The sequence below is a fragment of the Eublepharis macularius genome, chromosome 3, assembly GCF_028583425.1.
Source record: "Eublepharis macularius isolate TG4126 chromosome 3, MPM_Emac_v1.0, whole genome shotgun sequence".
Lineage (NCBI taxonomy): Eukaryota > Metazoa > Chordata > Lepidosauria > Squamata > Eublepharidae > Eublepharis > Eublepharis macularius.
The window spans coordinates 154332757-154346389 of record NC_072792.1 but is presented as its reverse complement, the minus strand read 5'-3'; the positions used below and the strand labels follow the sequence as shown (position 1 = coordinate 154346389).

The 13633-nt window shown below is 42.8% G+C and overlaps 1 protein-coding gene across 1 annotated transcript in view; it reads right to left on the bottom strand.

The window, feature by feature from the left end:
• FLT1 (fms related receptor tyrosine kinase 1) overlaps positions 1–4843 on the bottom strand; it is a 151702-nt gene extending 146859 nt beyond the window's left edge. The window contains exon 1 of the mRNA XM_054973761.1: positions 4601–4843. Within this exon, the coding sequence (XP_054829736.1) occupies positions 4601–4667 (67 nt within the window). The 5' untranslated portion in view covers positions 4668–4843. The remainder of the gene's footprint in view (positions 1–4600) is intronic.
• Between the last annotated feature and the right edge of the window lie 8790 nt (positions 4844–13633).

Below are 13633 nucleotides of genomic sequence, written 5' to 3'. Positions count from 1 at the left end.
ATTTCCATCATTCAAAACATTTTCTTGTAGCAAGGCTCATTTATTTTAAATACCAGAAGTCACACTATGTAGCTTGGCCAAGAACATCTCTATGGATGTCAGTGAGAATATACAAGGATGTGGGTGCTCACATATAAATGTACATATGTAAATTATATAAACATATAAATCTTGTAAATAAAATGTTAAATACACACACATCTGTATCTGTATATCTAATTCTGAACCTGGCCTCAGGACATGGATCCAAACATCTGCACAATGGTGCCAGGGCCAGAGAGGAGAGATGTTTCCGTAAACCTGAGGGAAGCCATATGTTTGAAGAGACACCCCAACATATTTTAGTAAAAAAAATGGAGGATTCAAAATCTCTCTAAATAGACATGCTGACTGAGACCTTGTAAAGTCTTGTAAGATGACTGCCATTGGGTGTTGCCTAGCAACTCTGGCAGGAAAGGAGGTTTGAGGGAATGAGAATGTTTTCTGATGGGTCTGACACATGAACAGAGCTTCTTTGCTGTGCTCACATGCCCCCTACCTTCTCATCTCTCCTTCAATCAAGCATTAGTTTACTATGATGTCCAAAACCAGGTGCCTGGGCGAATTTGAGTTTGTTTCCTCTGCACAAACTGGGATTCCAAACTGGGAGGTAGGAGGAAGAAAGCACGCAAGCATGGCACACAAGCTGGGTTCATACCCTTCATGAGCAAACTGGGTTTATCCTGATGTCCAAATGCTGACTATGTGAACAGAGCATATTTAACTATTATACTTCCACATGTTCTCACCACGACCAGATTTTGATCTTGAAAGTATACAATAACACTGGAGATAATTCTGGAACTGTTTGCTATCATTTAAGACTGTGTGCAAATACAAACCTCTGTTCTTGCCATCAACTAAAATTATAAAACATGTTGGAAAATATAGTGATACACGGAAAACACTACAATCTACAATGCAAAAATAAAACAGAGTTTGATTGTCTTTGCCCGGGTTAGACAGCTTGAGCTCCCCAGAAAAACATTTACAGAAAAACCCTAAAGTGTACAACTGGTGTAAATGAAACCTTTTGGTACACAAGGAAGGGGAAAAGCTAGACCCTACATCCTAGTTTGGGTGGTGGAGAGTGCTATCAAGTCATAGCTGACTTATGGTGACCCCAGTGGAGTTTTCAGGGCAAGAGACAATTGGGGGTAGTTTGCCATTGCCCGCCTGGTCTTCGTTGGAGGTCTCCCATCCAAATACCCTGTTTAGCTTCTGAGATCTGACAGGACAGCAAAGTAGTCTCGAACAGTGTGGCCTTATCCTAAACTGATTAACCAGTTTTCCTTTTATTTTTAGCAGAAAATAGGACAGAACTGGCCAGCTCTGTAATGTCTATCAGAAACAGGCATGGGAATCACACAGGGGAAAACATCAACATATTAAAAATGGCTGAAGGAAAGGCTTTTTCAACTAAATGATATTGTGAAGCTCACTGGCACACAGGTCAAGAATTAATAATATTCAATTTATATACCATCCTTCAGGACAACTTAACACCCACTCAGAGCAGTTTACACATATGTTATTATTATCCCCACAATCACCCTGTGAGGTAGGTGGGGCTGAGAAAGCTCTGGAAGGTCACCCAGCTGGCTTCAAGCGGAGGAGTGGGGAATCAAACCTGTTTTTTCAAATTAGAGTCCCGCTGCTCTTAACCACTACACCAAACTAGCTCTTGTTCTCTCAAAATTAAGTCCTGGTATAACTTATTGCCAAATATGTGTAGGCAATTGTTATCTAACTCAGTTTCAATACAAGAACATGTACTTAATTTTCTAAAATAAAACCCCAAAAGCACTCCAAACTCAAAAAGTGACTCAAAAGTGCCCAACTTTAGCTGAGGGCCAAGCTAGAAGTGACGAATTACACTTGAATGGCAAGTGAACAGACTCACATGTATTCCTCCCTGTTCACTTGCACTCCACTTGCACTCCACTCGATCACTATGCCACTGTGATTGAGTGGAATGCAAGTGGAGCACAAGTGAACAGGGAGGAATATATGTGAGTCTGTTCACTTGCCATTCAAGTGTAATTCGTCACTTCAAGCTTGGCCCTCTGTCATGTTCATAGAGTTTGAAGAGGCTCTTCATTGTCAGTGAAAATGAACTGATGTATTTATGGCTTCCTGACAGTAATCTCAAATAGTTACCACTACAAACTTCAGATCCCCACCTTATGCCCCATTGATTTCTTGCCTTCTGTGTAGTTTCCATAAGAATAAATTTGGATCTGCATTCCGCTACTCCTTTCAGCACCTTACAATCTCCTTGCCTGTGATCATCCGCTATTCTATCTACTGAATGGCTGCCAGAGGCACACTTGTTACATTTGAGAAGTGAGGAATGCTTACAGCATCAAAACTGGGTAAAAGGAATGCTCATGAGCTTAAGGCCATTTTCACAAATGATAATTAAGCCAGGTTTTGTATTTCTAACAGCTATAATTTAAATGCATGACCCAAATTAGCTACAGCATGCATCCAATTTAATGGCTTTCCTAAGTGACACATTGCAAATTATCTGCGTTTTAATACATGACAAGGAGCATCTTTGAGCCTCTCATAGACTTTTTGTTCCATTGCAAATGATGCTCATGGGAGATAAAGATTCAGGCGGTTTTTAAATTCAATTACATTCTGGTAAATGTGGCTTAATATTTACAATACAGAGCAATTCAAGCAGGAAAAAAATCCAAGCCATTTAAAGGAGGGGAAAATGTCCTTACAATTCATTACAAAATCCACTTTAACTGCCAATTTTGAATTTAACCTAAGCCCAGCCCAATGCTAAGCATTTTTACTGAGGAGGAAGCTTCGCAAAGTTCAATGGCATTCACTCCCAACAGTTTCTTGTTCCACACAATCAATGAAACTTTGCTTCCAGGTCGATGTATTTAGAAGGCAGGCATTTCCCTTCAACTTTGCTAGCTCCAAACTGGCTTCAGTCCAACACTTTGGCTCAGTATATTCTTTTTAAAAATCAGTCTATTTCCTTATAAAATGTGCTGGCAAGCAAACCTCGCTTATTTCAGACAATGTACTTCCAGACCGCGTGGTGGGGGTGGCAGCCTCATTATTCCCACGCGTTTCTGTAAACGCGGGGAAAGAAAGCGGCACCTACGATTCAGACAAAAAGATCAGGGAGGGCGCAGATCCAACTCCGGCGCCCTCAGCCCATCGCTCCGACGTTTCCATTCCCCACGGACTATCACCGTTCTAAACCGGGCCCGCGCCCTGCTTGCGAGGTTTTCAACACCCAGCTTCGTTCACTGCGCGGCTTTCCCAGCACCCCCGCGCCTCCTTCTCTGCCTTCTACCGCGCTAAGAATCGAACCCCACAAATGTTGCAAGCGGTTGACCGACGAGAAAGGCAGTCGGATGCAGCTCTGCGTTGCGCGCCCCGCTCCGCAGTCCCCTTTACTGCGGGTAGCCCTTGTTTTGCTGTCGGGAAGAGTAGCCGTTCATCCCTTCGCAGCAGCATCTCGCATTTGCTTGGATGGACGATCCTTGGATTTGCAGGGGATTCGCTTGCAAGTCGGGATGCCTACGAGGCGATCCTAAGATTTTTATTTAGAATTTGCGGCAACTGTCTTGGAACTTGATTCGCTTGCACGTGTTAGGACTTGCAGCTCTGGGAGCCTTCTCTACGGGCAGCTAAATTCGTGCCAACCCGGACCACGATTTAGCCTCTAAGCTTCCCATGTATGTCACCATTCACTAGCGCCGGTAAAATACGAAGGTTCCTTTTTGTAGGTATAGTCATTCTTCCAAGCTTTGGACTCGACAGTTCCCAACCGACGTCAAAGGAACCAGCGAAGGAGGGAGATAACCGAGGAATCTACAGGCACAAGAGGAATTGGAGGGGGGGGGGGGAAGTACCATCCACTGGGGGAAAATTAATGTCATGTGGAAGAGCCACGCAGCTGGTTGTGTTCTCTTTAGGTCACCGTTAATCCACCGGACTCCGTTAAACACACGGGAGGCTGTGAAATGTGTACCTCCTCCAGAGCAAAATTATGCGAAACGCGCACGCCCATCCCTAAACGCCCTGGAAATTTGGGTGGGGAAAACCCTTCAGAAGCCGCTGGGAAACATTCTTTGTCTGCCGATACTTCGCGGGGGCGCTGGAATTGCAAAAGGAAGCACAGCCCAAGAGGACCCGAACGCTCGTTCTCCCTTTGGAAGGGACGGCATGAGCCGCTCCCTTTCCCTGTTGGAAAGAAGCAAGACCCGAGGACGGGGATCCTCCTTCCTGACAGAGTGCAAAGTGGCCGTCGGAACGCCGGGCTCTTTCCGGGGAGCTCAGGAGACGCAGGCGAGCGCAAGGTTGTAGCGCACCGCCGGGCAATGACAACTTTGAGCTTAGCCTCGAAGCAAGGCGGTGGGCGGTGAGACACGGGCGGGCTCCCCGGAGCAGCTTTCCAGTCGAGGCTGCTATCCCGATCTCAGCTATCCTCCATAGGGTCCCGAAAGAACGCCGAGAGATGAAGCCGCGCGCACAGCGAAGCGCAAAGGGGACATCCCGGTGCCGGAGAGCCATCAGAAACACTTACCTGCTAGAAGGAGCCACGATCCCAGCAGCCCGCCCAGCACGGCTCCCGGGAGCCCCCAGCCAAACATGCCGTCCTTCAGAAGCACAAAGAGAGCCCCTGGGGACCGAGAAGATCTGGCCGCTCCGGAATGGCCCCGCGCCGGAGAAGCTCGCCCCAGAACCCAGAATCCGGCTAGTCCCGGCGCCACAGAAGGGCTTCCAGCTGGCGGTAGCTGCTCTTCCGGCAGGCAACGCGGGAGCGACAGCCAAGGCACTATCCGAAGGGCACCGAGCTTCCCGGGCTCGGCCTCTTTATAACCTCCCGCCCCACGTCCTCCTTTCCTCAATCACGCCTCTGGTCCCACGTCACTTTATCTCCCCCCCCCCCGCACGCCCCCACATTTACAGTGATACCTCCGACCCGGCTTCCTGCAGGTTGGGAATAAAGGAAACAAGTTTACGTCCCTGGCACAACTGGATCCTAAGTGTCCCTGTTAACGGAGAGGAAGAGAGGGATTCAACCCCCCCCCCCCAGCTGCTTTGGAAACGTGAATTCACTGGCCCTATAAGTTTGTTTTGAAAGAAAATCCCAATAACCTGTATTGCTTCCATGTAAGGCGTCACAAGCCTGCAGAAGAGGGAATGACTTTTGTGAAAAAAAAATTAGGGTTCCGCTTAAAAGGTAGTTCTTTTACAGCCAAAATGTTAAACCTTTCCACCCTCTGCTTAAATGGATGTGCACAAAATGTGTAATGGATGTGCAGAAAATCTATTGTGAACTTACAGGTCACATCAACATCCACAGATTGAAGTACACAAAACATGGATCCACTTCTTTATAGCACACCACTATGGTACAAATCATGGATCCAAGGGACGGAACCTTGTGGATCCTCACCACTGTAAAATCTTTCAAAACATACATCACATCCACATCCATTGACTGCACTACACAACACACACACACCTATAGAAGAATCCAAGTGCTTAGTGGTACTGCTTTGTAACACAATAGATCCTCACTATTTCTATAGGGCACCTCCTTAAAGTTCACAGATCACATATCCATATCTACAAACTGCATCATAGACTACATGGATCAGACGTTTTGTGGCACCAAAACCAGCATAGGTACAAATCTACAGCTCCTTATGGAATTTCCCAAGCTTGACTGTGAAATCTAAGATCATATCCATGTTCAAGGACTGTACTGCAAAAAACAGGTTCCAAGCTTAATTATGTTGCCTTTAAAAATGTGGGTCTCAGGCACAGATCCTCATAGATTTTCATAATTTTTACAAAGAGGCTCCAGGAATTCACAGTAGAATCAAATACCACATTGGTGTCTATGAATTTCCCAATAAAAACCCTATTGAATGTTTATTGAATGCCCCAACCATTGATCATATTGTTTAATCTACTTTGAGTCTCAGTGAGAAAGATCAACTATATATAACATAAATCAAATAAAAATAAAGTTAAAATAAACCTGTCTAACCATTAAAAGAGCCAGGATTAAAAGCACCCCTAAATTCTGAACACCATCTGCCAGAGACTAACAGTGCAATCCTAAGTAGAGTTACTCAGTGGTCTTAGACTGGAGTAACGTTGATTAGAATTGCATTGTTAAGATACCCAGTCTAATATTGGTAGAATAATTTCTTCCAAACAATCAAACTTTCCAACCAGCATCACCTCTGCCTTGTTGTTTATTATCTCTGAGTCTTTCTACACAAGACATCTTATACTTGTTCTCCCATTGTGGATACACATGCACCGCTAGAGAAACAAGAGTACACTTGAATATAAGACCACACAGACAGTAAGTCACTTGTCTCCATGTAAGATGTCTTGTGTAGAGAGACTGTCAGGCTGTGTGGAATGAGGTATGGAGTTGATATCATTAATATGCATATGACATCCAGACCAGGTCTATGTTCCCTTGACCAAGCCTCCAAGAATCCAGGCAAGACAGGAGTCATGCTTTTTCAGTGGGAAGGAAATGATCCCCCAATTTTAAATAGAGTGAAATTATCTTTGTCAGACCAGATAGAAAGCTTTTGAAGCTGATGTTTTTAAACAAAAATTCAGGTGGCAGAAAACATGGTTAAGAAATTATATCCCTGCTAGACTCATCTGATCTATGCTACTTGAACTCTACACTGGGTTATTGAAAAGAGTCCAGTAGCACGTTTAAGACTAACCAACTTTACTGTAGCATAAGCTTTTGAGAATCACAGTTCTCTTCAGTTTGGTGTAGTGGTTAAGAGCACGGGACTCTAATCTGGAGAGCAGGGTTTGATTCCCCACTCCTCCACTTAAAGCCAGCTGGGTGACCTTGGGCTAGTCACAGTTCTCTGGAGCTCTCTCAGCCCCACCCACCTCACAGGGTGTTTGTTGTGGGGATAATAATAATGTACTTTGTAAACCGCTCTGAGTGGGTATTAAGTTGTCCTGAAGGGCGGTATATAAATCGAATGTTATTATTATTATTATTAATCAGATGCATCTGATGAAGAGAACTGATTCTCGAAAGCTTATGCTACAGTAAAGTTGGTTAGTCTTAAAGGTGCTACTGGACTCTTTTCTAATTTGCTACTACAGAATAACACAGCTAACTCCGCTGGATCTATGACGCTGGATTATTGTAATGTATATTATGCAGGGCAGCCACTGAAGACAACTTGGCACCATCCACTGCAAAATGAAGCAGTCTGTGTGCTTATGAGGTGGTGGGAGCTGATACGAACTGATACTATAGCTGCACTGAAATCATTGCATTGGCTACTGCTTCTGAGTTCAGTTAAACACACTAATCACCTTAAAAACCCTTCATGGCCTGAGCTAACATATCTGAAAAACTACCTCTCCTGTAGCAAATCATGTGTTTTCATAGATCTCCTTTCACAAATCGTGTGTTTTCAAAATCCTGTTAATTAATTGTTCCTATGTGAATTGTCCATGTGTCTCTTGTTAGAAATCCGGCCTTTCAATAGCCCTCCAAATAATTTATTTATTTAGAAACAAATGTATGCTACTTCTCCAGAGAACCTGCTAAGCACTAGTTTCATTCCCTGCTAGCTTTTTGAAAGGCCTGGGAAAACTCTGTTATTTCAGAGGGTGTTTTGTGGAAAACTGATAAAATTTGAATGGAATCCAGAATTTCTGTGACTGTGTGAAAGGCACTGAGATTATATTTTGTGGGCTGAATTTTATCAGCTTTGTTATATGACAGACTGTAGTTATGTTTTTAATACTTGAGCTTTGTCAAAAAGGCTGAATAAGTTAATACAAAAACCTAGATCTAAGACATGTATCATGATTTTGTATGCAAATGCCAAAAATTCAGTCTAATTATTGTGCACATTGATGGTGGTGGAAATAACCATAAATATAATGAACCTAGTGATTTGTGGCATTGCTTTGGTATTCAATGAACAACAACAGCTGGATTTAAGCACACATAATCATGTAACTTTATCTCTCCTGGAAACACAACTCTGACATTGCTTAAACCCAGTTCACATATTTGCTTACTCACTTGCAGGGCTCATTTCGAGGGGGAATGTGCAGGAACGCAGTTCCGGCAGTTCTCCAAAGAGGTCACACGTCAGGTGGCCCCGCCCACCTGACCCTTGGCCATTTTGGGCCCATTTCAGCCTTGATTGGGGCCAAAACGGCCCGGATCAGGCCTCTGTCAGGTGGTGGATCACTCTCCCTCTCAGCAGTGGCCCGATCTTGACCATTTTGGGTCCCTTTTTGGCCATTTTCATCCCCTTTTTGCCATTTTGGGCCCAATTTCAGCCCTGAATGGACAGGATTGGGTCCAAAACATCCAGGATAGGTGATGTCAGGGGATGTGGCATATGCAGATCAGTTATGCCAATGACACACTTCCGGTGATGGCAAGGGGCATGGCATATGCTCATGAGTTATGCTAATGAGTTCCTCCAGCTCTTTTTCTACAAAATGACCCCTGCTCACTTGAATGCTTATTACTCACTTTTTCACTGGCATGCTCCAAGCAGTTAATTGACTAAGTTATCCACAATGATGGCACAATCATTTCACAATTCTACTGTACTTTGCATGACTGTAGCATGAAAAATCAACCTGGACAGTTCTGCAAGCATCAACATGATTTCTGAATCACAATAACACAAGTTATGTTTCATAGATCACCATTTATATGTAACAAGCACTTCCTGAAATCACTCATTATTTTTCTTAAAGCACCCACTGACACATTCTTTTAGTAAGAGAAAGAAATCAGAAATAAAAATAAGCCATACTGACAAGGTCAGTACTGTTATCAAAGCTCTGGTCGATCTGTAAAGATCTGGAAGTGGGTGACATGATCGTTTCCAGATATGCTGCTGGGTGACTTTCAGCAGTGAAGCCTAGGAGTTTGGGCAAGTTGCTTGTGAGTGGGCTGCCTGCCCATCAATGCTGAGCCTTTGCCATTCACAGCTTGTGAACTTTGCCTTGCAGGTTACCTGGTTGGATCCAAGAAAAAGTGAAGACTTGACTGTGGGGAGGACTGTTGATTAACGTGACAGAGAAGTTTGTGAAACTGCTCCTGAAGAAACAATTTCTTGGACCCATATAATTTGAAAAATTATTGACTGGTAGCAAAAATCTCCCTTTGGGGTAAGTTGCTTGAACCAACGATTGACATGCAGCTCTAAGCATTCTTGGATGAAATGGATTATCTGAGCCTGATTTTTGGGACTAAGTCACTCTGGCTAATGACCTACATTGGAAGCATGATGGGGAATCTGATTCTGTTGATTTACTTGCCCCTCTCAATGACTTTTGATTCCAGTGATTATGTTACCATTTTGGACTGGTTGCCTGAGTCGGGTATTAGAGACACCTTGTTCCAGCGGTTCTGATCCTGTTTAGCTGACAGGGTACAAAAGGGGTTGCTGGGGTTGTCATCTTTGCTACAGAGTCCAGAAAAGTTCCATCCTATGTCTCCCATGTGGCTTAACATCTATATGAATCTTTTGAGAGAGGTTATGAAGTGTCTTCATTACTATGCTGATGACACCCAGCACTAGTTCTCTTTGTCAACAAAGTCAGGAGGATTACTGGATGACATTAACAGATTCTTGGAAATGATGATAGTTTGGATGACAGCTGATAAAATGAAGTTGAATAAAGACAAGATGGAAGTACTGCCGGCTGATAATGCAGCCAGTCAGAAACTGAGAAGCCACCCTGTTCTGGATTTAATTGCATTTGTTCTAAAACAGCAACTCTGTTTTAGTTCATAAGATTGAGGGAGTTACCTGATGTAGAAGGATCTAGATGTATTTATTTACACGTCCCACCAGTGACATGTAAAGCATAGGGGGAGAGCCTATTTTAATCAGAAAACAAAAGTATGCAGTTAGGGGAGCTAACCCTTTCCCCCTCTCCTGGCTTTAACTCATTGTACTCTGGTGTCCTCAGCTTGTTTCTTCCAATCCATCTATAACATCAAAAGGAACTGGGCAGGAAGAAGCTTCTTAATATGGGAGAAAGGACAAAGTTTCACTCCTTTCATTTACAGCCTCTATTTTGATTTTAAAAAATAGATTCCCATCCCACTGCTTTATATATGAATGGGAGGATGTGAATAAATATACATGAATCCCATTTTGTTGAGTTTCATCGTTAGTCACAAGTAACATTTGCTAGCCAGGACATAGTATTAATAGTTACCAGTGAAAAAGAAACTATCTCACAAAACTTCAAATAGTAGTTCCCTTCATAAGTGCACTAACATTCCCTTTGTGTGTGGGTGGGGGGGGGGTGGAATTGAAAATGAAATGGTTGCTTCTGACAATTGATTTAATGAATTTGATAATGTTCAGCAAAAAAACCAGGAAGCTCCATGACAATTCAGATTATTTATTTATTGTCATGGTGGCTCTTTGAAGGGCTGGATGAGATTCTTTATGGTGCAATATGTGGATATGGATGTCATCTGTGACTTGGCACTGCATTTCTAAATATGACATGTAAAATTGGGAGGCTCAATGAAAATCCATGCCATTTTTTAAAAATCCATGTTCTGGGTTGCCATGATGCACTAGATTTGGATATTTTTAAATGGTGCAATCTGTGTACATGAGCATTACCTGTAATTTGATGGTGCATTTGGGGGGATTCTATGTAAAAATCGTGAGGATCCATGTTTTTTACTGACTGGTTTTGTGGCATGGCAGTGTGATACAAAGAACTGGTTTTGTGGTATAGCCCATAGCTGTGGATATGATTTGATTGTGAACTTCAGGAGCCCTAGGATCTGTATCTTGAATGTATGTCTTTGTGTCATGGTGGCACTATAAAGCAATCCCCTGGAGTGGATGCAATGTAATTAACACTGGATTTAGGGGGCACAGTGTACAAATCATAAAGATTCATGAGGATCCAGAGTTATCCATGTTTTCATACCATTGTAGAGCCATAAAGCGCCGCACAGATTTTTTTTTGTGGTATAGTAAATGTATTTGCGTATATGTGATTCCATGTTGAATTCTAGTGGGAACCATGTAAAACTCAAAATCCAGTTATTTTGATGTACAGCAGTGTCATGAAATGCTAGATTAATGGTTTTGTGATGTAGCACAGGGGTGTGGATATAATCTATGATATTCTAGTGATTCCCATACAACACTGTAAGGATCAGTGAAGATCTGTGCCTCACACCCAGACTGTTCAAGATGCCAAAAAGCATTGGATCCATGCACTGTACAGGATCCATACATACTTGATGCATGATTTTACTATGAATTGGGGTGGGGATCTGTGTGAAATTCATGATGATAATCCATGTTTTCTGGCATGGTGGCACCACAAAAGACAAATCCATGATTTTTCTATGCTGTCCATACTCAAGGATATCAACTACAATATGATGTGTTCTGTGTAAAAATCATATGAATTCATGAGTATTCAGCTTCAAAATCTGAGGAAACTACCCTTCCAGGATGTTATTTCAACCTGCAAGCTCTCCCTCTCAAACATATGCATGTCATTGCCTGCTTTTTTCTATCCCACATTGCATCAACAACAACAAAGATGATCACGATTCCCCTTTACTCTGAAGTCCCCCCTGCTGATAGCCCCCTGAAGGCAGCAGAAGATAGCAGATACAGTCACAAAACCAGTTCTTTGGGCTCTGCAGAGATAGTTGATTGGTTCAGAAGCAGCCAAGGGAGTAATAAACTCAACTAACAATGCTGCCATCTCATATAATCAACAACTTGCATTACAGATGGCACATAGGAGTAATCTGACTCAATGGTAGTTAGCAATCATTATCAATAAATCTGACTAAATTTAAGTTGCAAGTGACAAAAATGATTGGATAACATCGACATTCTATTTTCCCCTCATATCATTTAGTCTTACTATTTTATTGCAATATGAGGTGCTTCAGAGTGAAGGCAGAAAGGGTTGGGGAGGCTCTTCCATTATTAGTAGGGCTTGCATCTGTATTTATATCTTATTTTTCTCTGTGTTGTGTTTCTCACTGGGTATGCTTAGATGAGAATGACTATGGGAAGACATGTAGTGCTTGATGGAAATGCACCACTTTGTGTGGTAGGAAGCATGAGTCTGCAAAGCCACTGCAACCAAACATTCCCCAAGCAATATAAAACAGAGGCTAAAGAGTTTTAAAAACATATGCAAAATTCCCTTATAACAGCCACTGGAATCCCACAATTTGATGCAGCTTGTAGATAGATTTATATATGTACATAATAATTTCCTGCCATCATATATCCGAAACATAATGAACTCGTGGTTGGTAAAACACCAGCAAACAACAGATATTTAATTAATATATTAAAATGCGTAAGAAACAGATTATTAGATGGTTTTATATTAACTATTTCACCTAAATTGTTTTCTTCTTAAGGGTCACACATTGAGAACTATACTATGGAAATCTACTATGGCAAGGAAATAGGGAGGCTGGGGTTGGGTGGGGGGGACATGGAAAAGTGGCTATCAGTGATATCGTGCCTCTCTAGAATCACCAGAAGCTCTATGGTAAGACCATAGAGTGTTTGGCAATTCTTAGAGAGGACTGATGTCACTTCCAGGAAAAACCCAGAAATGGTGTCAGTTTAGTGATTCTCCAGGAATCACTAAAAATATCTATGGTTTTACCATACCGTTTCCAGTGATTCCTAGACATCACTTTCAGTCTTTCCTGGAATTGACATGACATCACACCATTGCCAATGTTTTTATTTGCCTGCTGGTTGCTGAACATCTTCTGTCTCCAGAAGGCATGTGGCAACCCTACTCCATCTGTAAATTCTAATTTTGGAAGATTACATTTTGCTTGCAATTTGTCTATTATTCGTAATAGATTTCTTTGATTAAATGCACTTCATATTTTCAAGGAAGCAAAGTCACTTAACCATCACACTACACTATAGTCAGTGCCATGTACTAATTATATAAGGTTGTGAAAAGACTTGGGAGGCTTAGGTTTAAATCCCCAGTCAGTTATTAAATTTACCGTCAGGGCTTTTTTTTCTGGGGAAAGAGGTGGGGGAACTCACATCTGGGGCAACTCCTGGCAGGAAGTGGTGCCCCTGTCACTATATGCGTGTGTGCAAAATATGAGCATGCTCCCGGGACCGTGTGCTGATGTCAATTCTGGGAAGTGATGTCATTGTGCGTGGAATGGCTGCTGCGACCCCCTCGCCTGGAGAAAGACATGGATAGAAGGAAACAGAAAGGGAGGGAGGGAGGGAGGCAGGGAAAGAAGGAAAGGAAGGAAGGAAGGGAAAGGAAGAAAGAAGGAAAGACATGGAGAGAAGGAAAGAGAAAGGAAGGGAGGGAGGAAGGAAGAGAAAGAAGGAAAAGAAGGAAAAACATGGAAAGAAAAATGGTAAGAAGGAAAGAGAAAGGAAGGGAGGGAGGAAAGAATGCATCAGGTGGGAGGGGGGAATCCCCCTCCTCTCAGCTGAAGTTTCAAGCCCATTTGGGGCTTCCTCGGCTTCAGCTGGCCCTGCAGGGAGTTCTTGGGCTGCAGGAAGAGGTG